This window comes from Sardina pilchardus, chromosome 19 (assembly GCF_963854185.1).
Source record: "Sardina pilchardus chromosome 19, fSarPil1.1, whole genome shotgun sequence".
In the NCBI taxonomy this organism is placed as follows: domain Eukaryota; kingdom Metazoa; phylum Chordata; class Actinopteri; order Clupeiformes; family Clupeidae; genus Sardina; species Sardina pilchardus.
Genome location: NC_085012.1, coordinates 11,674,900 through 11,700,747, shown reverse-complemented (window position 1 = coordinate 11,700,747; position 25,848 = coordinate 11,674,900). Strand labels below are relative to the sequence as shown.

General features: G+C 45.1%; 1 protein-coding gene across 2 annotated transcripts in view; it reads right to left on the bottom strand.

Annotated features, from left to right (window-relative positions):
* LOC134065938 (lethal(3)malignant brain tumor-like protein 4) overlaps window positions 1–25,848 on the bottom strand; it is a 92,655-nt gene that overhangs the window by 45,014 nt on the left and 21,793 nt on the right. For both annotated transcript variants that reach the window (XM_062521064.1, XM_062521063.1), the window contains 6 exons: window positions 21,750–21,826; window positions 16,077–16,162; window positions 14,981–15,091; window positions 11,658–11,772; window positions 9,004–9,115; window positions 2,807–2,998 (listed from right to left, as the gene is read on the bottom strand). In XM_062521064.1, the coding sequence (XP_062377048.1) occupies window positions 2,807–2,998; window positions 9,004–9,115; window positions 11,658–11,772; window positions 14,981–15,091; window positions 16,077–16,162; window positions 21,750–21,826 (693 nt within the window). The remainder of the gene's footprint in view (window positions 1–2,806; window positions 2,999–9,003; window positions 9,116–11,657; window positions 11,773–14,980; window positions 15,092–16,076; window positions 16,163–21,749; window positions 21,827–25,848) is intronic.

Genomic DNA, 25,848 nt, shown 5'->3' with positions numbered 1-25,848 from the left:
GAGAGGAGATGGAGAGAGAGAGAGAGAGAGAGAGAGAGAGAGAGAGAGAGAGAGAGAGGGAGAGAGAGAGAGGGAGAGGGAGAGAGAGAGAGGGAGAGAGAGAAAAAAGAGAAATAAAGATATGAGGGGAGAGAGAGAGAGAGAGAAAAGAAAAATAGATACATGAGGAGAGAGAAGAGAAAGACATAGATGGGAGAACACAGAGAGAGAGGGAGAGCGAGAGACAAAGAGCAAGAAATAGAGCAAGACAGAGTGAAAGAGGAGGGAGGAAAAAAAGAGAGACAGAGAGAGGAAGGAGAAAGAGAGAGAGAGGGAGAAAGGAAAAGAAGTAAACAATGTGAGTGAGAGGTCACATGAGGAATTTGGACAATCAAGAAAAGAAAAGAAAAGAAAAAACACCACAACAACAGGCCTGGAGACGAGCCTAAGAAAACACAGACTCTCCTCTCTTCTCTAGAAACCAGGCTGGTTTTGAGCAACAGGAAAAAAGGAGGGATAAAACAGCCCTTCAGGCCAGGCTGCAATCCATTGCGCATACACAACATAAACTACCCTGACTTACCCGAGCAGAGAAATGCATACCAACCAAGGAGAAGGCCAATACATTTCCATGCTGTTTATATAGAAATGATGTGCTCTTGAATAATGCACACTGCCTACTACACTTGCCCTCTAGACACTCCCTGAACATGAATAAATATATTTCCTTTCATGTCGCATTGCAACTTACTGTGGCACGTCCCCTGAGGACGATGGGGCTTTGGTGCCGCTCTACCTGTCAGGTGTGATTCTTTGTCAAATCTGCATTTTTTTTTCTCTTTTCGAGTGTTAACAGCTCATCACTCACTTCCTCATTCTCGTCATCGGAACAACTCTTCGCTTCACACTGGAAGCCGGTATCTTGCATTACTAATCACAATCACATGTGATAAAATCCATAAAGGTAAGAAGTGTTCGCATTTAAATAAAAGGAATACCCAAGGCTGTTTCATGAAATTAAGTTTTCTATTAAGGACGGCCACCACCGCGGAATTGGAAGTGGGTGGACGACTGGACGGGCTTTCCCTAAGCGTCCCAGCCCCTCTGCCAGCGTGCCAGGCAAACACAGCGCGCGGCTGTCACAGGGCAAGCAAATGCAATTTCAGTGCAATCCTCCCGACAGAAGCCTAAGCTTTTTACACGCTGCTGAGTCAACGCCTCGGCCCGCTGCTGTTCCCCCACCCCAGCTCCCGCGGAACAGATGTGAGCTGTGGGAGTGTGTGTGTGTGTGTGTGTGTGTGTGTGTGTGTGTGTGTGGGGGGGGGGGGTGATAGCGCAAGACAGACAGAAAGCATGAACGCAAAGAAAAGAAAATAGAAAGTAAGAAAAACAGAGCAAGAGTGCAAGAGTAAGCAAGGAAGCAAACAGAAAAAAAAGACAGATAGACAGAAAAAAAACGGTGAAGTGGAGATAAAATTGAAAGATGCGGAAAAAGAAAGTGAGATAAAAGACATGAAAAACAAAGATAAAAGAAACGCTAGTGTCCCCCCCTCCCCGTCACCGTCTTTGGTCACTGAGACCTGAGCGGACAGTGGCTAAGCCCTCATCTGCTAAGGTGTGAACCATCCAGGAGCAGCCTGTGGTGTTTGTGAACTGGACGCATAATGGCTAAACAAAAGTGTGAGGTTGCTGATAGGGGCTGAGTGGCAGATATGGATTGGGGGGGGGGGCGGCGGGTGGCGGGGGGTGTTGGCTTTATGGCTCATGCGTTCTGGTAAATGTGGATCGACGAGAAATCTATATGTCAGTAGTGTTGTAGTGACTGCTTTCATGGTTGCCATTAATCATACTGTAGCTCAGTGTACACAAGTTGTTTCATATCTATTCTGCTGCAGGCCAAATCAAATCCACTGTGTGAAACATAAATCCAACAGCAGAAAAGTATATATAGAGACAAACGCTGGACTTGAGGCGATTTCACAAACTTGAAAGTTGACTTGAGTTGGGATTGACCTCTGTGAACACAGCCTTACACAGCATCTTTCAGGAGACATTTAAGAAAAGCAAGAAACTTGGACAGCTCGCTGGTTTCCTGAGGGGACTTTAGGCTTATATATTTCAACAACAAACTAAATCTTCAAACCACTAATCAAAATGAATGAGTCACTCTTTGAACTACGGCAGAATGTTGTTCCTCATTTTAACACATCAAACTCTGAAAAGCTCTTTAATATAGCATTTACTTTAGAAGCTGACCGTCATGACACAAGTCTTGCTAATAACTCCTGATACTGCTATAAAGCATATTGTATTGGGGTCAGTGAGTGGGATTTAAATGGACAGGTACTGTACTGTACTGTAGGTCCTCAGAGGTGTGCTCGTTGATCCTGGCTAATAGGTTGTTGATGTTAGAGATCTCAACTCCCTTTTGTGCTCCTAAAGCAGCCACTGTTGATTGGCCAGAATGGTGTCAGAGCCACATTGTTTATTTCCAATGTATCCACTGGATTAAGACTGTGTACACATGCGCGCACACACACACACACACACGAGACAGCATGAGAGCAATTAACTGAATTTGTTTAAACTTTAAATCACAATGGATTTAAATCATTGGCTGCACCTTTCACGGCATACTCGGTGTGCTAACTACTGCTTCTATTTTTCTAAGTGAAATGCCCATTATTATTTCCCAGTGAATATCTGTCTCTGTTGAGGATCCGTGTGTGTGTGTACATATGTATATATTTGTGTGTGTGTGTGTGTGTGTGTGTGTGTGTGTGTGTGTGTGTGTGTGTTGGCACTGGGGGGGGGGGATCTCACATACCTGGTTTCCATGTGACCTTCATCCTCTTCATCCTTGCAGTCCTCCTCCTCCTCTTCCTCCTCGGGGGACAGCCGCTTGGTCTTCTGCACAAAGTGCACCGGGACGAAGGTGATCTGCTTCTCACCGCCCAGCCGGTCCGGCAGCACCACCTCCTTCTTCACGTTAATGTCAGAGTAGGGACAGCCGAAGGCACTGCAGAGAGACAGAGACAGAGAGGGAGAGAGAGAGAGAGAGAGAGAGAGAGAGGGAGAGAGAGAGAGGGAGACAGAAGGACGTTCAAGTTTACTTTAATTATCTGTAAAAAGAGAGAGCGAAAAAGATAGAGATGCGGTGGGTGGACACTAGACAGCGCGGAAGTACACAGAGGGGCAGTATGGGGCAGTAGTAGGGGCAGTATGGGGCAGTATGGGGCAGTATGGGGCAGTAGTAGGGGCAGTATAGAGGGACAGTATGGGGCAGTATGGGGCAGTATGGGGCAGTAGTAGGGGCAGTAGTAGGGACAGTATGGGGCAGTAGTAGGGGCAGTATGGGGCAGTAGTAGGGGCAGTATGGAGCAGTAGTAGGTGCAGTATGGGGCAGTAGTAGGGGCAGTATGGGGCAGTATGGGGCAGTAGTAGGGGCAGTATGGGGCAGTAGTAGGGGCAGTAGTAGGGACAGTATGGGGCAGTATGTGGCAGTAGTAGGGACAGTATAGAGGGACAGTATGGGGCAGTAGTAGGGGCAGTATAGAGGGGCAGTATGGGGCAGTAGTAGGGGCAGTATACAGTAGAGGGACAGTACAGGGCAGTAGTAGGGGCAGTATAAAGAGAGGTTGAGACCGGAGAGGGAGGAGAAGAGAAGGTGAAACAGTGAAACACATGAAAAGAGGAAGATGGGCGGAAATAGATGGAGCGTGTAGGAGAGAAGAAAAGGACAATAACAAACACGGAAGGAAATGGAGGTAGGATGAGGGTGCGGCAACAGACATGAAGACAAAGAGAAGTAGGATCCGTTTGAACAGAGAGACACAGAGAAAGGAAGGGAGGGAGAGAGGGAGGGAGGGAGGGAGGAAGGGAGGGAGAGAGGGAGGGAGGAAGGGAGGTGGGGAGGGAGAGAGGGAGAAAGGAAGGGAGGGAGCGAGGGAAAGAGAAAGAGAGATGGATCGGGAAGGGAGGGGTGATAAAGGAGGAGAGAGAAATGAAACTGTTCAAACTTACAGAGAAGACCACACACGCACGAGCACACACACACACACACACACACGCACACACACTACCCCCCCCCACACACACACATAAACTCCCCACAAAGCCTTTCCTCTTCAAGGCGCCGGTGCAAGAGCGGCACAGAGGGCTGGCCCTGCAAGTAGCTTCTGTCACTGCGCATCACATAAACCAACTTCCTAAGAGCCACCATGATCTGCGTTTGAAGGGATGAGACTCGGTCTCAGTTCCCAGCAGAGGCAGGTTGGAACAAGCAGAGGGGGAACTTCAATCCACTCACTAGCGCACTGCAGTAGGCTTCGCCCACATGAAGCCCTTACGAGTGCCATGTCTCGGTAATGACGACTTGTACATGTTAATATCGCTATGTTTTGCTGACAAAAGAAAGGCGCTTTGTTTCAAACTGCATTCGTTGTAATGATTGTACACATAACAGTGCTCCCTTTTATTGTTTTCTGTGATCATTTGGTAAAAATAGCGTTGAATGTCTGAGGGAGACTTCAGGTGGCGATAACAGGCTCATTTAAAATCCATTACCTTGCCTTGAAACACAGTTCAATTTTTTTCCACTCGTCTTTAACATCCAAGCACAATTGATTATACGTGAGGTGAGAAAACACACAGAAAATCATTGCAGGACCATTAAACTAGAGGGGGAGAGAAAGCATAAAATAAAACACGTCACCTGTGAAATTAACTCCTCTGAACGCAAACAAGCCCAGGGTTCCTCCATATTCCACACAAATACTACTTTTTAAAATTCAAGCCTTTCCCTTCCTCATTAGTATCACTCTTACCATAACATTCTCTCATTAATTACTAGCAACAGAGGCCAACACAGGTCATCTTCCTCTCTCTCTTGGTCTCACTCTCACACACACACACACACACACACACACTATTAAACAAAGATGTCCCTTAATGTGTGTGAATGTGTGTGTGTGTGTGTGGCAGTTCAGTGGCACACGGCTCGTCGTTACCCGGGGCTCTCTCTCTATGCTGTCCCTTCCTCACATCTGCGTGCCCATCTGGCTGCGGTGGCTTTGTGTCCTGCTGGCGCTCGCTGGCGCACGTTGGCACGCGCTGGCGCTGGAGAAGGGGCCATCTCCTGCCATTAAGCCTCCGCCGCAGAGACGAGAGCAGCATATGGCCCGCGTAGCAAAGAGGAATATGATTGATGAGACGCGCGACGCTTCAACGCAGGCAATAATTCACCGCTTTCTTTCACCACGACGCCACCTCAATGCAATTTCCTACCCCTGAAGACATTCTCTCTTACGCCCAGCCCCCCTCCACCCCCACCACCACCTATCCTCCTCTCAACAACACACACTTCATATTTTATGAATAGTTGCTAATCTTACGAAACGAGAGATGTCTCAGCATTTTTCAAAAAGCCTATGGAGCTGTTAAATGCCAGCACGCATCGACTGGCGTGAGGGATGAGGAAGACGAGGAGGAGGAGGAGGAGGAGGAAGAGGATGTGGGACACCTGCCCGATTTCAAATTCCAAACGCAGCGGTCCAATTACCTCATGGAAGGCAAGACTTCTCCGAGCGCGGATAATGAGTAGGAAGGCCTGAGAGCGTGCCGAGAGGTCCACATTAAAGCAGCGGGTCTCGGAGAGCTGCCCGCACGTCTGACTCTAAAGAGACCGGTGGCCTTTGAAGCGTCCTTCACAGCGAGTGAGAAGGCCGGGCCACAGAGGGAGAGGGAGGCTGACGATAATTAGAGACATCACGCCGAGACGCCATCATCATCGCCGCCATATCGCCAGATCTTAATCAGGGAAGGTGAGAGCTGGGTGGCTAACCTCCGAGTCAAACACGGTAGCCATCTGACGCAGAGCAGTGGGGGGTTAACCCGCCAAACCGGCCCCCTGCAATAACCATTCTAGTCAAGTCAACCATTTTGAGGGAAGCATAATTACTGGTATTTGACATCGCCCGCTCCGACCCCCGGGTTTTTACAGAGCGATAAAACTAGTCAGACGGTGAGCGAGAAAAGACCAGCGGCCCCATCGCTTTCGACTCCATTACTGGCTGCAGAAGAAGCCAGCCCCCACCCCCCCCCCCCCCCAGGCCTCAGAGAGTTCCTCATGAATTTTATGCAGACAAATTGCACTGTGTCAATACAAGGGTGTTAAACTGTGTTGCCTGATTCAGGCGACAGACCATGCGGCTCCTCAAGAGACGTATGAGGCAGCCAAAGATGGAGGAAAAAGGCAAGATTCAGTGAAGGGGCTTTAACATCACTTTAACAGTCCATGCGACAGGCTATATTTTACATATATTTCAAGACTATGATTAAGGACTTAATATAGGACTTATAATACTCCTCTCCAGGTCCTATATATCATGCAAAATATCAGCAATATTTCTTTCCACCTTCATTTCATGGGAAAAGGAAAGTAACGCAGCCAATCGTCCTCTACAGAAGCGTTGACATTTTCTGACAGCAAACCCAACCGCGTTGAACTCTTGTTGCTTTCTGGAAGCCGCGCGGTGGATTTAATTTGACAACATTGTGACAACGTTCTCTATACCTCGCTGTTTAATTGGGGGAGGGTGTTGATGCTCGATGGGACGGGGCGCCGGTGCCGCGTGAGGCTGAGCGTTGATGCCGGTGGTTCCCTGGGAACTTAAAAATAGACAGATGGAAAGAGGCTAAAATTATTGCTCTGGGAAGGGAGGAGACTCTCCTCTCTCTCTCTCTCCCTCTCTTTCACTCTCTCTCTCTCTCTCTCTTTCACTCCATGGCCTTCTCTGCAGTGCCCATGGTAGGAAGGAAAAAATCAATACCGGCATTGGGAGTGATAGCACTGGGGGGTATTTCTGGAGAAGTTTGAGAAACGAATTCATCTGCCCTCTTTGCAATTTTGTCTGAAACGAGCCAGTGGAACTTCCAAAGATTAAGCAGCTAATCCCTTCACTCGGCCTCCCGGAGTCCACTGACGACAGTTTCTAGACAGAATCTATGGTGCACCCAAATGACCCGTTTGAGTTTCATCATAATTGCGAGCAATTACTATGCCCAAATAAAGGAATAAGTAATAAAGCAAAAACAATTTTCAGACTGCGGCTATCACTCAACCGGCTTCATCAAGTCTAATGGCCCGGAATGAATAAGAAGGCTTTAATGAAGACGAGGGGGGGGGGGGGGGGAACGGTGGAGGAATATGAAGTGCCTCCCGAAGTCGTGATTATGCGCTTTAATATGTTGCGTCAAGCAACGTTTTTATTACGCCGCCTTCGCAGCGTGACAGATGGGGCCCTGGATGTGGCGAGGGTTGTTTATTGTAATAACTCGGCTCTGGGTGCCCCCCTCATACGGGCTGCCAAGGCTTCCAGCGATCGCATTTACTCACCGACACCCGGCATTAAGGTAATGACAACAAGCAATAACACCGCCGGAGTGGCAAAGCAGTCGCAGACGCCTGGCAACTTACTGGAGGGCGTCTGAAACTTTGTTTCTGTTTGTTGCAAATGAGGCTTTCTTTCACTCCCAGCACCACTAACTTGGGGAAAAAAAAAAAGTATGACCGCCTGACACATAATTGGGCAATTTTCTGTTAATTGCATGCTAATGCATGCAAACGAGATGCAAATAGTTGCACTAATGAAGCTCTGCCCCCATCTACAAGCCGGGGAGACGTGGAGACGCGGAGAGGAGAATCATGGGCGCCCGGCGCCCGGGAGCTTTAGGACGGGTGATTTCATACGGCGCCAGGAGTCGCAGCAATCACAAACGCCTTTCACAAGGACCTTGTGTCCCGCTGTTTCAAGATGAGCTGGAATAGGCAGTCTCCACGACCAATTGATTGGGCAGTGATTAGATCCCTCGGATAGGTGAGAAGCGAAAATAGAATGGGAGAAGAATGGATTGCATACTGTAGGTCAAAGAGGACAAAATGCACTCTGATACAGTGCATGCAAAGCAGAGGAGGGCCACCATACTGTAGGCTACAGTTCTTTGGGATTATTGATTGCTTTCTACTTTTAGGTCAAATTTGTATGATGTGCGATGGCAAAATAATGCTTGGGCAAAATTATGTATACATACATACGGTACTAGTGATTTAGAAATATTTCTTAACAATATGCATGTTATTGTTAAAATGCAGTCTGCTTTTCTGGCCAGCTCTCGGAGCACAGCAAATAAAATCGATGGCTTGCTCGTAAGATCCATAACCCTTGGTGACTGTAGGAATGCAATATACATGAGAGATGGGGAGGCTTAGCCGGCCTAATCTTTGAGCTACGGCCAGGAAAAAGTCTAGTTCTCAAACATCTCTCTGCAAGAATGGCATTCGCATCCAACAACTGTCCGAAATATCACCACACTATCCTCCTTACACACAAAAATGTGAATAAACAGCACATGGTCTTTCACCTCGCTGCCACACTAGCACCAGATCTGGACATATTATATTATATGACTGTACTGTGCATATAAAGATATTATTTCAAGCTCACACCGCAAAGTAAAAGCAGACCTCCAATCAATCTTCATTCTAAAATGCTGGTGTCCATATGCAGAAAACCATACTGTGCAAACCACCAAACAGAATTTGCTGACCTCCGATCAATCTTCCCTCTAAAATGTTGATGTCCTTTTGCAGTATGCTACCCAATGCAGCAGAATTTATTGCATTGAGAGCACAACCGAGAGAAGACAACTGTGAGGCACAGTGTGTGCAAAGAGAAGCACGACAGCCTGTGAAAAGAGAGGCCATCATCTCTACCGTAATTTCCCAAGTATTAGCCACAGCTTATACTGTACATCGATTTCGAAAAATTTCTTCAGCTATGAGGTTAATAAAGTACATGGAGGCAGTTTATATGGCACTAATATGGTTTTGTTTCTTTTAAGTGGCATTTTACTGTATGTAAAATATCCCTTTGGCGCGACAGCCTGTGCAAACAGAGACTATCTTCTCAGTGCAAAATATCCCTTTGGCACGACAGCCTGTGTGGGGCCCAGGGAGTGACTCACCTGTGGTGTCCTGTGTATTTTGCGCCTTTGATGTGGCCCACTCCACGGCATCCTGGCGTGGGACACACTCCCTGGGTGACGGAACTCTTGAGGTCAGAAAGTCCTACGTGTGCTGGAGAGGAAAACACACACACAGGTCAAAGACAAGACTATCTATAAATATATACACAATGAAACTCACAAGCACACACACACACACACACACACACACACACACACACACACACACACACACACACACATACATACACACACACACACACACACACTGAGGGAGAGATCAAATACAATCATTTCACAAAGTCGCATAGAGCGTTAGAGATAGCTTACACTTAAAGGGATATTCCGCCATTTTTGGAAATACGCTCATTTTCCACCTCCCCTCGAGCAAAACAATCGATATTTACCTTGTTCCCGTTCATCCAGCCATTCTGTGAGTCTGGCGATACAACTTTTAGCTTCAGCCTAGCATAGATCATTGAATCAGATTAGACCATTAGCTTCTCGCCTGCTAGCTTCATGTTTAAAAGTGACTAAGATTTCTGGTAATTTTCCCATTTAAAACGTGTCTCCTCTCAAGTTAGAAAGTGCAATAAGACCAACTGAAAATGAAACCTGGCGTTCTTCTAGGCTGATTTGACATGGAACTACACTCTCATCTGGCGTAATAATCAAGGCAACTTGCAAACGTACCATAGGCGCAGTGATATCGTACGCAGCATCTGAAAATAGTCCCCATAGACAACAATCAGTAGTAGTGCCAGTAGTTTGCAAGTTGCCTTGATTATTACGCCAGATGAGAGTGTAGTTCCATGTCAAATCAGCCTAGAAAAACGCCAGGTTTCATTTTCAGTTGGTCTTATTGCACTTTCTAACTTGAGAGGAGACACGTTTTAAATGGGAAAATTACCAGAAATCGTAGTCACTTTTAAACATAAAGCTAGCAGGCGAGAAGCTAATGGTCTAATCCGATTCAATGATCTATGCTAGGCTGAAGCTAAAAGTTGTGTCGCCAGACTCACAGAATGGCTGGATGAACGGGAACAAGGTAAATATCGAATGTTTTGCTCGAGGGGAGGTGGAAAATGAGCGTATTTCCAAAAATGGCGGAATATCCCTTTAAGGTAAAGCTTCTGCTTTAAGTCTTTTAAAAAGCTAAATGTTTAAGAAAGGAACCCCCAACACACACACACACACATAAATCTTTTCAGGGTCACACAGGGATCTTCACAGCTGAACACCAAAGCTCTCAAGTAAAAGCCAAAGAACCCCACATAAGACCTCACAAGGGAGAAGCAAGAGGATATTTAACAGTTCGACTGTATGGTGAGGTGCACATTTCGACCACCTCCTACTTCATCTGGAATGGAAACCCAAGGCCTTAGTGTTATTCCTGACACCTCTACACAGTGACAAGACTTGCCAAATAGGAGAATAATATACATCAACGCCTTCTGAATAACACTGATGCCTGTTCATTTACCACTGAAATATCTCTACCGTTGTCATTGCGCCTCACGCAACAGAGGGATTAATCTGGACAATGCCGAGGCTTCGCGCACTTAAGAGTGGAGGTGAGATAGATTCAATATACGTAAGCTCGCTGAGAAAGCTTACGGGGGTCGGAAGCTATTAAAAATAAATACACTGTACCACTTCCTGAGAGGAAGTCATTTAAATTCAAAACAGAGTTTGAGCTTTACGTCAAAACCCTGAGGCGGTGCCACAAGACAACACCGTCGACTTTATAACATCGGTTAATACAGACTGACAAAACGCAAACAGAGGCAAGGGCTCCTGCAATCGACTGGAGGTTTCCCATCTCTTCTTGTTCTCTGGAAACCTAACGATGTTGTGAATAAAGCTCAAGTCCCTGAATATGTTTACCGGGATGAGGAACGAACAGATTGGTTTGCGGAGTTATTCTGTTTGAAAGCTACCGTATGATGGCTGTTTTCTTCCAGTCAATTCTCTTGTGCATTCATTTGCTCAGCATTGGCCAGTGCAAGTTGTTATGTCTGGGGCAATCTATCAGAGTTACTGGAGAAGGTAAACACAGAAGCATGACATGAGTGGAAACGAGGACAAAAGGTCAGATTAGAAATTGGACCGCACATTAGCCATTACAGTCCATTTAAAGCATGGGGTTGCTCAGTTCTGTAAATAAACAATTCACTGAAGACGAGAGACGTTTGTATAACTACTGCAAGGAGTGGCTATTGCAGGGTTATGATTCATTCCTGGATACAGAACAGGGGGTGAAGCTTTTTGGAATAGTAAAAAAAAAAAAAAAACATGCTTAGTGGAACAGCTTAAATCACAGCTGTTTGATTCCATTTTTGATCTCGTACGCTTTCCGTCGGCAGGCCAAGAGGGGATGTGACAGTAGACGAGGCCGGTTAACCGCGTAACCTCTCAACCGAGAAACAGATTGTGCACAAGACATTAGGCACAGGTTGGAGCAGCTCCATAAATGTCAAGAAGATTTACCACTCAAGGTGGCTGGGAGGAAGCCAATCGATAGCGGAGATCAAACGAGCGCAGACTGCCGAGGTCCTTGAGAGAAGAGCGAGTGACAGAAGAGAGAGAGAGAGAGAGAGAGAGAGAGAGAGAGAGAGAAGTGAAAGAGAAGAGGCGGAGAGAGGGATACTCACTCAGGGGGGACTCCAGAGGGTGACCTGTGCGGGCGCACCATCCGACAGGATGAAGGTCGGGCAGGTCGGAGTCCACCCAGAAATCAAACTTCTCATGCCAGCCATCGAAGTGGATCTGTGACACACGTAGCACAAACGGTTCTCCCTCAGAATTATATTCCTTAAATCAATCGTGCAAACATACAAAACATCCAGGAGTTCTGTTTTGATCGCCTAATAATGGCAGCCAAACGCTTTGTCCCTGTGTTTACAGAAAAAGTTGAACACTTTTGAAAGAGAGCCCAGAGCAAATTCAGTTATGCGATACTTTAAGAAAACATTTCAAATATGTCTACTTAGCTAAACACCTCCAGAGGGAACTTGAGACAAGTCAAATCAATACAGCTTACTGAGAGGTTTCTGACTTACAGTGGCTTCTCAGGGTAAGTGTACCTGTGAAACCTGTGATCACTGATGGTGTTCAAAATGAAGTAGACAGACATATTCAAAGTAGACTGTTTTTTAAAGTTACTGCCACTTTGTCATATTAAAAATAAGACATGTAGTGTGTTAATTTAACAGGTTTTTTTTACATCTGACAAAACAGTTTATCAGTGGCTGGAGTAGGAGTGCATCTTGAAATCTTCAAAGGAGGCATTAGCAATGTCAAGTGGTCACAGCCCGGCAGCTTTGTGGTTCCAGCCCTCGACTCCCAGCCTGCAAGCACCAGATCATGGAACACCACAGTTCTGGGTTGAGCTGTGGGCTGGATGTTCTCAACTAAAAAGAGTTCGGCTAAGCTGAAATCCAGGTGAGACCGAATGGGTGTAAGTATAAGAGGTTGAAAAAGAACTGACAACCGGGATCAGTACTGTTAGGGAGTAAGCGGATAGACTTGTGGAAACCTATTTGAAAAAAAAAAAAAAAAATGGTGGAGAATTCACTTCATTCGAAGCCTCGACTTATCCCAACGATTACAGTTTAACTCACTGCTAGAACAAAGATCCAGTCACCTTAGTGTAATTAAGATGAACTCATTAACAACATCACCATCCCAATCAGAATCCAATAGATTGTAGTCACCTCTTTCGACATAACTCACACCGAATCATCAGCTCAAGACAGCAAAGGGCAATATCAGGGAAATTATTCCCTCTCAGTGCTGCTAAAAAGACACTCACAAGGTCCGAAAAGAGACAATAGGTCATAAACTCCCAAGCAGTGTTCATATAGACTGACGACAAACGTTATCTAAACGCTGTAATGATGTAGCCCTGCTTCAGTTTTGTGTGAAATTCAATAAGCACTGTTTAAAAGAGATGACTCTTTCTCAGATTAACGAAGTGTGAATCAATACATCTGCACAGCACGGAGACGTGAAGACCGGTCCAAATGGGTCGGGACGTGCCTGTCTGCATGCAGAAGCCTTTATGAGGCTACACCAGGCTCGAGATGTTAATTATTTATTGTGCTGAGCCTGAGGTATCAGGAGAGGACTGCTCAGTGTAATCAGATGATGATGCTGCTTTAACACACACACACACACACACACACACACACACACACACACACACAAACTATTCCTTTTTAACATGATCTGCACGGATCTAATTGTTTTCTTTATACTGTACACTCAAAACTTTTCATCTCTCCTATCCAGCATAAACTATGCAAATCTCTCTCTCTCACCCACACACACACACACACACACACACACAACACATCATTTCCTGCATGATCTACACAGATCTTTATATATACACACACACAAAGGCTGGAGTCCTTAAATTCCAAAGTCTTGCCAAGTGGGTACTGTGGAGATGTTCACAAATTCATCACAACCTTGATGAGTCCACATCAATATCACACACAAAGCCTGAGTCGAGTATTGTACCCTTTTCGAAAAAAAGAAAGAAAGAGTGAGAGAAAAGAAAGGAAAAATCAATGCATGGTACAATGCCAGCCTCCACTGCATGCTGCTGACTATTGCTGCTGATCTTGCCATTCATCTCGGCCATTTAAACATAATTAGTGGCCAATGTGCTGACAAACATCTCTCAGAAATAGTGACTCCTATTCATGCAGGGAAGTCATCGCCTCTTCAACCTGAAGGGCAATTAAGGAGGGAGTCTTTAATGTGGCATTAATATATGGCTGAGCAAATTTACCTCTGCGTTTAATGACAACCCTCCTGCAGTTAAATAAATACAAAAAAAAAAGACGGCTTGATGTGCAGTGAGTGGGTCTGATTGAGAAAGATGGCTGTTTGTGAAGGGGAGGATCAATGCAAATCAATACACAGGTCTTGCCCCGTGTTTGAACCTATTAAGTTTCGTCCCGGCTGATGACTGATCAAACAATCAGGTATTAATAACAGCAAGATAGCAGAGACTGTTCAAACATGGATTCCCATGATACAACGTACTGTAACAAGTTAAAGCCAGTTACAGTATATAATCATAATGCCAGAGTTATAAAAATCTGATGGGCAACTAGAGTCAACGTAGATGGGCGTACACATGCAACAATCTTACCACAGCCTCTGTGTGGTTCTGTCTGTTGATATAAGCCTAAAATTAAACACTGTTGAGAGGGCAAGCTATACAGAAATATCAGTCCAACTGATTATTACTTAAATAATCCAAGTTCAACTAACAGAAATGAACTTTGCTTTGGTTGTTCGCTTCTTGACTTGATAGGCTACATGTGGTGTCCTCTATGAAGTTAGAACTTCATCCAGCAGCATAATCTACAGCAGAAAAGGATTGGCAGACTTGGGAATTGCAATTGGCTTCTCATTTATTTTTCTCCTATCCGAATGTTTTTGTTTCGACTGTGTGCAGGAGTTATTTGGCAGAGGCAGCTGTTCAAGATGGCAGATGCTTTGAACTATCAACCTTGTAAGTTTGTGCCGGCAAAACTCACAGTTTTAGTTGACTCAAATTGGACTCATATTTCAGCATGTACTGTTCAGCAGCGGGATGTTGTCTCTAACAATGCAGTGTTGTAGCAAGCCACAGTAAAAGACAGCAAAGTGTAGTGCAGCACTAGTACAAATGCACAAACTTTGAAGGCAGACCCACACACCAAGACTCGGCCCCATTTCCGCAAACACCTGCGTTCACGTGCACACACACACACACAACACACGCACACGCACGACTCAGTCTAGCATCTTCACAAAGGACAGACAAACAAACCACATCCCTTCACACTTCATACCAGAGCATGAATTTCTCACAGCCTCCAAGAGCAGAAAGTGCTGTCCAAACCACAACAGCCTTCAACTGTCTAGCTGAACCACGTGTCTGACCAAACACAGAGGTCAGAGGTCGCGACCTCACCTTGACCCGGTAGTCCTCTGTGTCGACGATGGTGGCCACTCGGATCAGCATGGCGTTCCTCCTGTCCACCGCCTCAAGTTTCATGTTCACCTGAAAGTTGTGAGGAGGACTCTGAGGAACACACACACACACACACACACACACACACACACACACACACACACACACACACACACACACACACACACACACACACACACACACACACACACACACACACACACACACACACACACACACACACACACACACACACACACACACACACACACACACACACACACACACTGTTATCGGCTAAAGTTATTCTGTGAAGTGTATTCGGTCCAATGGTACAGAGTGACACATCACCTGCTTTTGAAATGTACTCCTACACACAACATAGTAATGCAGTCAAGCGGTAAAAACAATAAACAACCAAACAGTCACCAAGCGAGACATGACACGACACCAAGAATTTCCTCCATTTGTAGAAGTAAAACGGACAAGAAACCTCCAGAGAGCCCATAAAATAATACTTGTTTTTCACAACTGACTTCACAGATATTAATAACACCCTGCAGAGGGGCAACTAGTCATGTTTTCAATGTAGCTGCCACTCAGATCTAATGCAGTTTCATGTAACCTTTGGGGTTTCATGTTCTGCCAGAGAATGGCGCTTAGTTTGATCTTTAAAATATATATATTTTTTGTTCAATATTATTGTTCACTTCATCCTCAAGTAAGACTGTAGCGTGAGAACTGCTCACTGGTGACAACTGCAAACCCACCAATGCACACACACACACACAAAATTATGACTTACATCAGCACAATCCCACACACAAACATACAATACCACACACACACACATACACACATACACACAAACTGACAAAAACAGCACACATCAATAACCACAGCTCACACTAAACACAAAAGACAGAACACAAACACAAAAAGTAGCCTATCCACACCCACCCACACATGTGGGCACACGCATGCTACAAACACACACACACACACACACACACACACACAAAGTAGATGATAAATGCGTGCGCAGATGTATTGTATTGTGCCCCCTGGCTCACACACTTTCTCTCCCAGCACTTACCATACAAAAGGCCTGGCTTTGAACGGCAGAGGCGCCATTGTCTTCTAAGTACTCCTCCCAAAGGAAATGCTCTGGATTGGGGTGTCCTTGAACACAAGCCAAACACATACAGTAATCTGATTAAAGCTGGAACTGTACACACGTGCTTTATAAAAGTACAAGCTTTGATACTGTCCAAGTCCCTCGTACAGGAACACTAGCAAACTGTAAAGGCATACAGATGTTCAGTTAACAGACTCGGCTAACAAACACTCTTTGAGTCCCCCCAAGCCACCAGGACTTGTTTCAAAGACCACTTAATGGATTTGTGGGATTTGCCACAAGTGTGCTTCTGGAGCTGCTGAAACCGCATGGTCCACTAAATAGGCATTAGTTCCACCGCGGGATACCCGGTTCTCAATTGTAACAGAACAATTTCAGATTAGAGCGAGCGAGAGCGAGAGAGTGGTAGGAATTGGGATTGTCTAAAACACACGTCGCCCCCAAACCAGATTAGCTATTACAAGGAGGGCTTTTGGGAGCTTGGTGTTTACCAAGTGAAAACTCGAGATGTTGAGATAATGGTCTTATCTAGCTTTGTCCTGTATGTATTCCAACAGCGGAGTTCACACTCTACACCACATCCACTGGATCACAGAGATGTGATATTTAGCTCTGAGGTTGAAAAAAGGTTGAAAAAAAACACAGCCATGCAAGGAATAGGTCACACTACCCCCATAAGATGTGAGCCTCAGTAACCAGAGGGTTTAAATTTGTAGGTTACGATTCAAATTTTGTTAAAATCAGCATTTGCTCATTGTCTTCTAGTTGTTCATTCAGTGTTTGTGTTAAAAACAAAACCCTCTGATGTCCCTGTACAGTCCTGGTTTTCTAAACAATCTCAGCCAATCAACAAGCTGCTTCAGAGACATGGGAGAAAGAAGGGCAAATTGATTGGCTGTTGATCTCAAATACCGACAAACTTTCACAAGACCAAAACTGAACCACAGATGGCATCTATAACAATATAATGAGTGGCGCCAACACAGATGCTTCTATTCAGCAAAATATTTTCTCCAGCAAGTTCAAACACCTGTTCTGTGGAAAAGATAAAAGGCCAAAGCTCACGCAGAGAAAGTCAATAACTATATAATAGGTGATTCTGATCCAAATTAAGATCCTAAATGGTTAAAACATGCCCTATGACTCTAAACAACAAAACTGTATCCTGGGGGGAATATATTGCCAGGATATTATTGAGATGACCACTACCGGAGGGAGCCACAAAATGCAAATTTAGAGCAAACATGAACCTGGCGCTATTTGCAATGCATATGGAGCACCACTCAGGTTACTTGAGAGGGAAAGATAGCGTCCTGTTTGTATTCGGCTCTGCTGCGCCTCGTCGAGTCATTCCTTTAAACGCCACCTCACAGGCGAGGCAAGTTTGCTATCAGTCTATACCACACTTCCCTCTGGCCATGCTGCTAAGCCACACAGCCTACGCTCCCTCAACCAGAGCGCATTAAAGATGGGAGGAGAGGGAGATAGACAGAGAGACAGGAAGAGATGGAGAGAGAGAGAGAGAGTGTGGCAGAGAGAAAGAGGAGAGAGAACGACAGAAAAAAGATAGAGAAGCAGAGAGTGAGTGAGTGAGTGAGTGAGTGAGTGAGTGAGTGTGTGTGTGTGTGTGAGAGAGAGAGAGAGAGAGAGAGAGAGAGAGAGAGAGAAAAAAAAGAAAGAGACAGAGCGACAGACAGGGAGACAGACAGAGAGAAAGAAAATCTGTCAGAGCTGCAATCTTCCCAGTGGTCAATTACACGCTCTCTTAGCCAGGCGAGATATAGGCCTGAGTTACAATAATGTTATACCCAACAGATAATACAGTGATAACACCGGGGCCTATCAGTGATCCCTCCTCTCAGTGCTCATGCTCCATGCAGAAAGCCATCCAATGTACAATGATTCTGCTCAGGGAGGGAATCTTAATGGGCCCAATGTCCGTCTGGATTTAACCGCAAAAACGAGAGAAAAAAAACTTGATGACCACAGCAGTTTAGCAGAGGGAGAGAGAGAGAAGAGCGAGAGTGGAGTTCTGGGGAAAGGCAATTGGACTCAGCAGAACAGAACGAGAGAGAGAGACAGAGTGAGAGAGAGGGGGAGAATGAGAGAGAGAGAGAGAAAGAGTGAGAGAGAGAGAGCAGGAGAAAGAGACACTCAGCAACGGAGTGATTTGGGAGGGTGGGAAGACACAGAGTGCCCAGAGGGGTGGTTTGGCTTTTGCACAGGTCTCCGCACAAAAAAAAAAATACGCTGACCTGGATCCCGGCGCTGTTCTGCCAGCGATTAACGCAGCACCGACAGTTCCTAAATCCATGACCACTCCATTCCCAGCACCCTCCCTCCGAACCACTTTGACTCAACCCGCACCGTTTCCATTCCACTCGACTTTAAAGCACTTAGCCAGCCTTTATTGGGCACCTGCACACTATTATGAAATGACTCACATTCACAATGCGCCGTTCTCTCGTGAGATTCACCATTTCAATTTTAACTCCGCAATCATCCAGCATAACACCACAGCTGCTTTTAAAAGCTGCAGCGGGTTACAGACTGTACTGTAGAATTGGCTGCCTCATGATGATATTACTAGTAACGCCTCCGGTCTGCATAAATAAGGGCCGCTGTGCGGAAACCTGCGCGGCAGTGCTGGTGATAGCCACGGTGGGGTTCAGAGGCCCTCGCAGGAGAGTGTGAATCGTTAAAACCATTTAAGATCAATGCCGTGCTGCGTAATTATAGTGGTGTACGTAATAGCGGCATCAGCGGCAGCTGCTCCGTCCCCTCCTCGGCGGAGTGGACAGCCAGCATTGATCCGGCTGGCGCGGAGCTTTCTATTCTTCTCCTGCAGTGGCGACGGCAGCGGCGTCGGAAGAGGCAATCAATGCCAGAAATGTGAGAGACATGTCAAATCCGTCAACTGATTTAACATCTTAAAAAAAAAAAAACATCACACAAATGCCTCAGACCGTCAATCCAGGGTTTGACACAAACGTTCTTCCTTTTCTCAAAAATGATCCTGGTCAAACCGCGCCTGTACAAACGGCTTCATAAGCACGACTCACCTAGCGTGACACGGCGGTAAACTGACATCGTCGATATCCACTGATGTCAGACGGATCGTAGAGACCTGGGGTGGGGGTGTGTGTGTGTGGGGGGGGGGGGGGGTCAAATTGCCAGATTGATCCACAGGACTGTGAATCTGTGCGTATCTGCATCCAGGCCCTTTGGGGCTGATGCAAGGCTATATTGAGTTAGGAGGGATAATCACTTGTCCTAATCGCCTGCATCTGCAGATATATCAGTGTTGAACACGGATGCATTAGGCCCACGACAGGATGGGGTGAATTCTTGGCTTGACTTACGAGGCTCTCTACTGGAAAGGGTAGAGAGCCTAGTAAGTCAAAGAATAAACTCTAACCCTAACCCTAGGAAATTAACACCATGTTGAAAACTTTTGGAATTTGTGTACTCCAACTGGTAAGATGGTCTTGGGTGTACATGTAAAAGTTTAGTGCCACACATGTTGATGAAAGGATCTGCACTATATAAGGAGATGTACAATTGAATAAATGGGAATACAATAATTTGTGTAAAAAACATGCGCAACATGTGTGAAAAGAGCACATGATGTTAATACTACCGATACATCAGTATTTGTGTTGATGCCAATATTCATTGGCAAGCAATACATTTTCGGTCCCCGTTTAAGGCTTCATTATTTACTGAGCCGTAGAGAGTTTAGCCAACTGGCGCCATGTTGGATACCAACGTCAGATGACTCTACAACGTGTAAAGGCCGGCGCCCACCGGACACGACGTTCAGCGGTCTGGGCTTGACGCACAGGATTTTAAGAACAGTTTTCTATCCCTGTGCGGCTGCTGCACGACAGACGTTTCTAGTGGGCTTTGCTCCGTTAAAAACAATGGAGTTCTCATTTTTTTCTTGTCGCGGCGCGCCGTGTACGTGTCTGGTGGACGCCGGCCTTAACCCTATGGGGCGAATTTGCTATGTTGAAATAAATCATTTATTTTCACCATTATAACAGGCATATAAATGTTATCTTTAACGTTTCTAAATATGTAAAAGGCCATTACAGAAATATTGGTTTCCAACATAGCGCCCATTCAATTCCCTATTTGCCCACACTCTCTCTATATATATACAGCTCTGATTATTTATAAATTGATACATTTCAGGCTCAGGGATCTGAAAAGAAACGCATGCCCTAGCTACAGTAATTTCCTGAAAAGTTGTTATGTTTCTCTAAATAGAGGAAAATGTAGTACCCTGTTTGGAGCTAAATCTTAACACCTACACAATGCAAGCATCATTCAATGTTTAAATGCTTGAATTAGACGAAGTCTAATTTTTATAGTCATTTAGTCATGCCATTTGATACTCATAAGACTTGCATTTTGAGACTTGCCCTCTTGGTAAAATACTGAGCTAAGCAAATTGTTCAGTGAAAAATGACAACCATCTCTGACCTTTTACGGGTAAATGTCACAAAGCCGCTGTTCAGGTGACTCCCGTCAGCGTGACGCGACGCACAATGGATACGGCTGGGAGAAACAGGCCTATGTTTTTCAAGGACATCATTGAAATTCACTATAATAACCGTCTCATGGATTTCAGACACCACAAATGATAGTCTTTTGACGCTCCGCTACGGCTAATGCCCTTCCTAATGGCCGCACACAAGGGCATCGCGGAGAAAGGTGCTCGTTACCTTCACAGAGGTAACTGAGAAAATGACAGAAAATAAATGGCTCTCTCCAAACCTTGATGCAATTATTTATCCGCAACTTCACAGCCTCAATTACAGCTATACAGAATATCCACACAGTGCACAGACCACAGGACTCACAGCGTGGCACAAGACTCTAGTAGTGCAATTATTCAACAAACAAACTAAAGAGACCATTACTGCCCCATAGTATCACATACAAAAGCATTTATAACAAAAAAACATCATATGACCGTAACTAGCTCCTGATGGAAAAAAAAATCCAGTGATTACAGGCCATTTTGGGGAGCATTTGAAGCCCTCTCAGAAATTATGTACAGTAATTTCCTGTGTAGCCGCATTGTGTATAAGCCATAGGACAGTGTTTTATGCATGTTAAAAGAAATAAAACCATATTAATACCATATTAACCGGCCCCCGTGTATTAAAAACCTCATAGCTGAAGACAATGTATAAGCTGTGGCTAATAGTTGGGAAGTTACAGTAATATCCATTCAAGGTGTTAAAAGCAGCAATGAACAATAAAGTTCCTAAACATGATGATGAGATGATATTACTGCTTACTTTTCACACATTGTTTTCCTATTTCAACACTCTAGAGTTATTATGATACTGGAATATGGCATTATCTTGGGTTGTTTGGTTTTTCAAAAACAATAAGGTGACTCAGTGACTTTAAATAGATTAAAATGTCACACAAACAGTGTGTGTGTGTGTGTGTGTGTGTGTGTGCAAATCTGTGCATGCATGAGTGAGTGAGTAAGTGTGTGTGTGTCTGACAGAGTAGGTGAGTGAGTGAGTGAGTGAGTGAGTGAGTGAGTGAGAATATGTGTGTGTGTGTGTGTGTGTGTGTGTGTGTGTGTGTGTGAGAGTCTAAACTTACCCTGAGGTGCTGTGAGAGGGCGTCCATGGTCCTGACACCATCCCACTGGGTGAATATAGGGGCTGCTGGCATCACACCTAACACACACACACACACACACACACGCAAAAACACACAAACACTTAGCCATTTATTTATATCAATAGCACATGAAACAGGAGTCATTATCATATTATTGAATGAGCACCATAACACAAATATATTAAAGATGCAGTAGAATACATACAGAAAAACCTATGGACCAACACACACACACACACACACACACACACACACACACACACACACACACACACACACACACACACACACACACACACACACACACACACACACACACACACACACACACACACACACACACACACACACACACACACACACACACACACACACACACACACACACACACACACACACACACACACACACACACACACACACACACACCATTCTTAATCCATAGGCTTTTTATATGATGTTGGTCCAACCTTTGCAGCTAGATTAACAGCTAGAACTCTTCTGGGAAGGCTTTCCACAAGGTTTAGGAGTGTGTTTAAAGGATTTTTTGACCATTCTTCAAGAAGCATGTTTGTCAGGTCATACACTGATGCTGGACGAGGAGACTGGCTCTCAGTCTCCACTCTCATTCATCCCAAAGGTGTTCTATTGGGTTGAGGTCAGGACTCAGTGTGTAGGCCAGTCAAGTTCATCCACACCAAACTGTCTGCTTCGTGCAATGGTGCACAGTCATGTTGGAACAGGAAGTTGGGAGCATGGAATTGTCCAAAATCTCTTGGTTAATGCTGAGGCATTCAGAGTTCCTTTCACTGGAACTAAGGGACCAAGCCCAGCTTGGGGATGGCCCCTTCCTGTTTCAACATGACTGTGCACCAGTGCACAAAGCAAGATCCATAAAGTCATGGATCACAGAGTTTGGTGTGGATGAACTTGACTGGCCTGTACAGACTTCTGACCTCAACCCGACAGAACACCTTTGGGATGAATTAGAGCGGAGAATGAGTGACAGTCTCCTCGTCCAACATCAGCGTGTGACCTCACAAATACACTTCTGGGTCGAAAATTCCCATGAAAACACTCCTAAACCTTGTGGAAAGCCTTCCCAGAAAAAGCTGTTATAGCTGCAAAGAGTGGACCGACGTCATATCAAACCCTATTGATTAAGAATGGGATGTCACTTAAGCTCATATGCGAGTCAAGGCAGGTGACCCAAAACTTTTGGCAATATAGTGTAAATTACATAATAGCCTGAGCAATTGACAAAGATGAAAGAGATTAAGAAGCAGAGGCTTGACATTACAGTCCACAGACAACAGGCACTGCCATTTGGTCTTAAGTCTGAAGAAAAGACTCCAAACTTTCTGGCAACAGGCTGCCTGGATGAGGAGCTGTGCTCCTTGGAATCAACTGGTTTAGTGAATGGTTGAAAGAAAATGACTGCATGTGGTGAGACTATTGTTCTTGCTGAAGCCAGGTTACCAACCTCTGAAAATATACACAGCTCCACAGCCACTAAGCCCCTCCACCATTGCACACTGTCTCTCTTGATTGTCGGAAAAAGTAGCAGGTCTGTGTGTGTGTGTGTGTGTGTGTGTGTGTGTGTGTGTGGGGTTCAGCCATCACAAGCAAATAATTCACTCTGAGCCGTGCCAATATATATATATATATTTATGCCGACTCAAACAGATGTTGGGAGAATTGATTCTCTTGTGAGTTATGGTTAGTTGGCTTGCTTGAGAGACGAATGTGAAACAGCGCTCCACCAGTCTCATCACTCAAACAGAAACAGTTCGAAGCTCTGTTTGAAAAGGCGTCGACTCCACACAGGTGTTTTTCTGGGAAATTCCCCTGATGGAGTCCGACGAGGAACAACAGCTGCCAGAGTGGAGGGAGGGGAGGGAGGGGAGGGAGGAACCGCTTCCACGCCGTCAAAAGCGGCAGATGAGTGGCAACCCAACACGTGAGGGGAGATTTCAATTGGTTTGTAAAACACACGTGCAGACATAGGAAGCCACAGTCATGCACGCACGTATGCACACTAACAGTGCAATGTGTCCTCATTAGGGATGTAACGATGCATCGTGACACGAATAAAAATCGATACAAATGCGTGACGATTCGCACCGGTTGATAGAAAAAATGAATCGCGATGAGTCACGTGACTTATGTCACTAGGTACGGGGCACAGAACGAGGGAAGACGACGGTATGCAACAACTTTGAACTAGAGTGTGTGTGTCAGGGTTCGTATGGGACGGGTGCTTGAAATCCTTGAAAATGCTTGGATTTTAATGTGGTGTTTTCAAGGTTTGAAAAAGACATAATTTAGTACGTTGTTTTGTTTTTGCCACGCGTTCACGTCCAGTTTGTCTGGATTTTCCGACAGCAATCTTGTGATGCTGATATTGACTTTTCATTTCTGCGCGTGTAAACTAGTCTAAGATACTGTGCTTGAACGAAGTTAGCTGTGACAGACTAACCTACTGGTTTTCATCGTTTTAACCACAAAGCCTGTCGACATTAGGTCTACTCAATTGTTTAGTTAACACCTTGTCATTTCGCGTTTGTCCCGCCGTTCACCTCCGTGCGCCCCATGTACATCAGAACATATGTCGGGATAGCCATCTCACTATGAGAAAACGTATGACGATAGTGCTAAGAGATTAACACGTATGCATGCTTGGTAAACATCAGTCTTGCACATAATATTGAGCTGATTTTTTTAGTGGAAATGGCTTACTGTAGCATTGTGCTGATAGATGGAAAAAGTTGCCTATTTAAAGGCACAGTCTGAATTTTAATCCTAGCTCTCCATTTAGTGTGTGCACTTGAACAACTATAATGATGTACATACTGTATAACAGTGCTGCCCTACAAAGCAGAAAGGCAGTAACTGCATTTTTGGTCGAAAATTAGTTATTATAATTTTCATGACATTAAAGTTGTTATGAAGATTGAGTACCAAAAATAAGCTAATGTAAAGTAAAAAAAATAAATAAACCTCCAATAACTGCTACATTAACTACAACCATAAGGCTAAGCAACAGCATAATTTAAAATGTTTTTGTTTTTTTTCAGTTTGCACTCTGCATAGTTACTGCCTTTTTGCTTTGCAGGGCAGAGTAGGGCCTGCCATTTATTTTAAGAGGAGAGGTGTTGGACGTAATACTTTGGAAGGAGAGGGAAACAGTATCAATATCAGTTTCAAACAGTATCAATACAAAAAAAAAAATCGTGATAAAATCGTATCGTGAACAAAAAATCGTGATCCATATCGAGTCGTGAGTTGAGTGTATCGTTACATCCCTAGTCCTCATCACAGGCCATTTCCATTTGAAGTAGGTGTGCTTGAAGGACTGAAGGATGGACTCACTCACTCACTCACTCACTCGCTCACTCACTCACTCGCTCGCTCGCTCACTCGCTCGCTCGCTCACTCACTCGCTCGCTCACTCACTCGCTCACTAACTCACTCGCTCACTCACTAGCTCGCTCGCTAACTCGCTGTGTGGATATGACAATGACTTGAGATACACACAAACAGACACACAGACAAACACACACACACACAAGAGCAACTATGTGTGTGTGCGGAGGAAATATGTGGGTAGAAACAGGATGTGATTGGTGAACCTGGACATAGAATTAGGAGGGGAGAGCTGAACCTGGATGAGGACAGTAGTTCGCAGTAGTCTTAGTACCAAGAATGAATGGCTTTGTGCGCAGTTTAAATTTGTGTGTTTGAGCACACATCTGTGCAAATTATGTGTGTGTGTGCTTGCATATGTGTGAGCGAGTAAGTGAGGCTGTGTGTGTGTGTGTGTGTGTGTGTGTGTGTGTATGTGTTGGAACGAGCTCCCAGAGAGGGAGCTGTGTGATTTGTGAGCAGAGCTTCTCCTACTGGAAAGTGTCAGTATAACAGAGGAAAGAAGAGAGAGAGAAAGAGAGAGAGAGAAAGAGGACAGAGAGTGATCGAAAGAGAGAGAGTGAGAGAGAGAGAGAGAGAGCGAGAGAGAGGGGGACAGAGAGGCAGAGGAGAAAGGGATTGGCAGTAGAAATCCAGAGAAAGAGAACTCCAA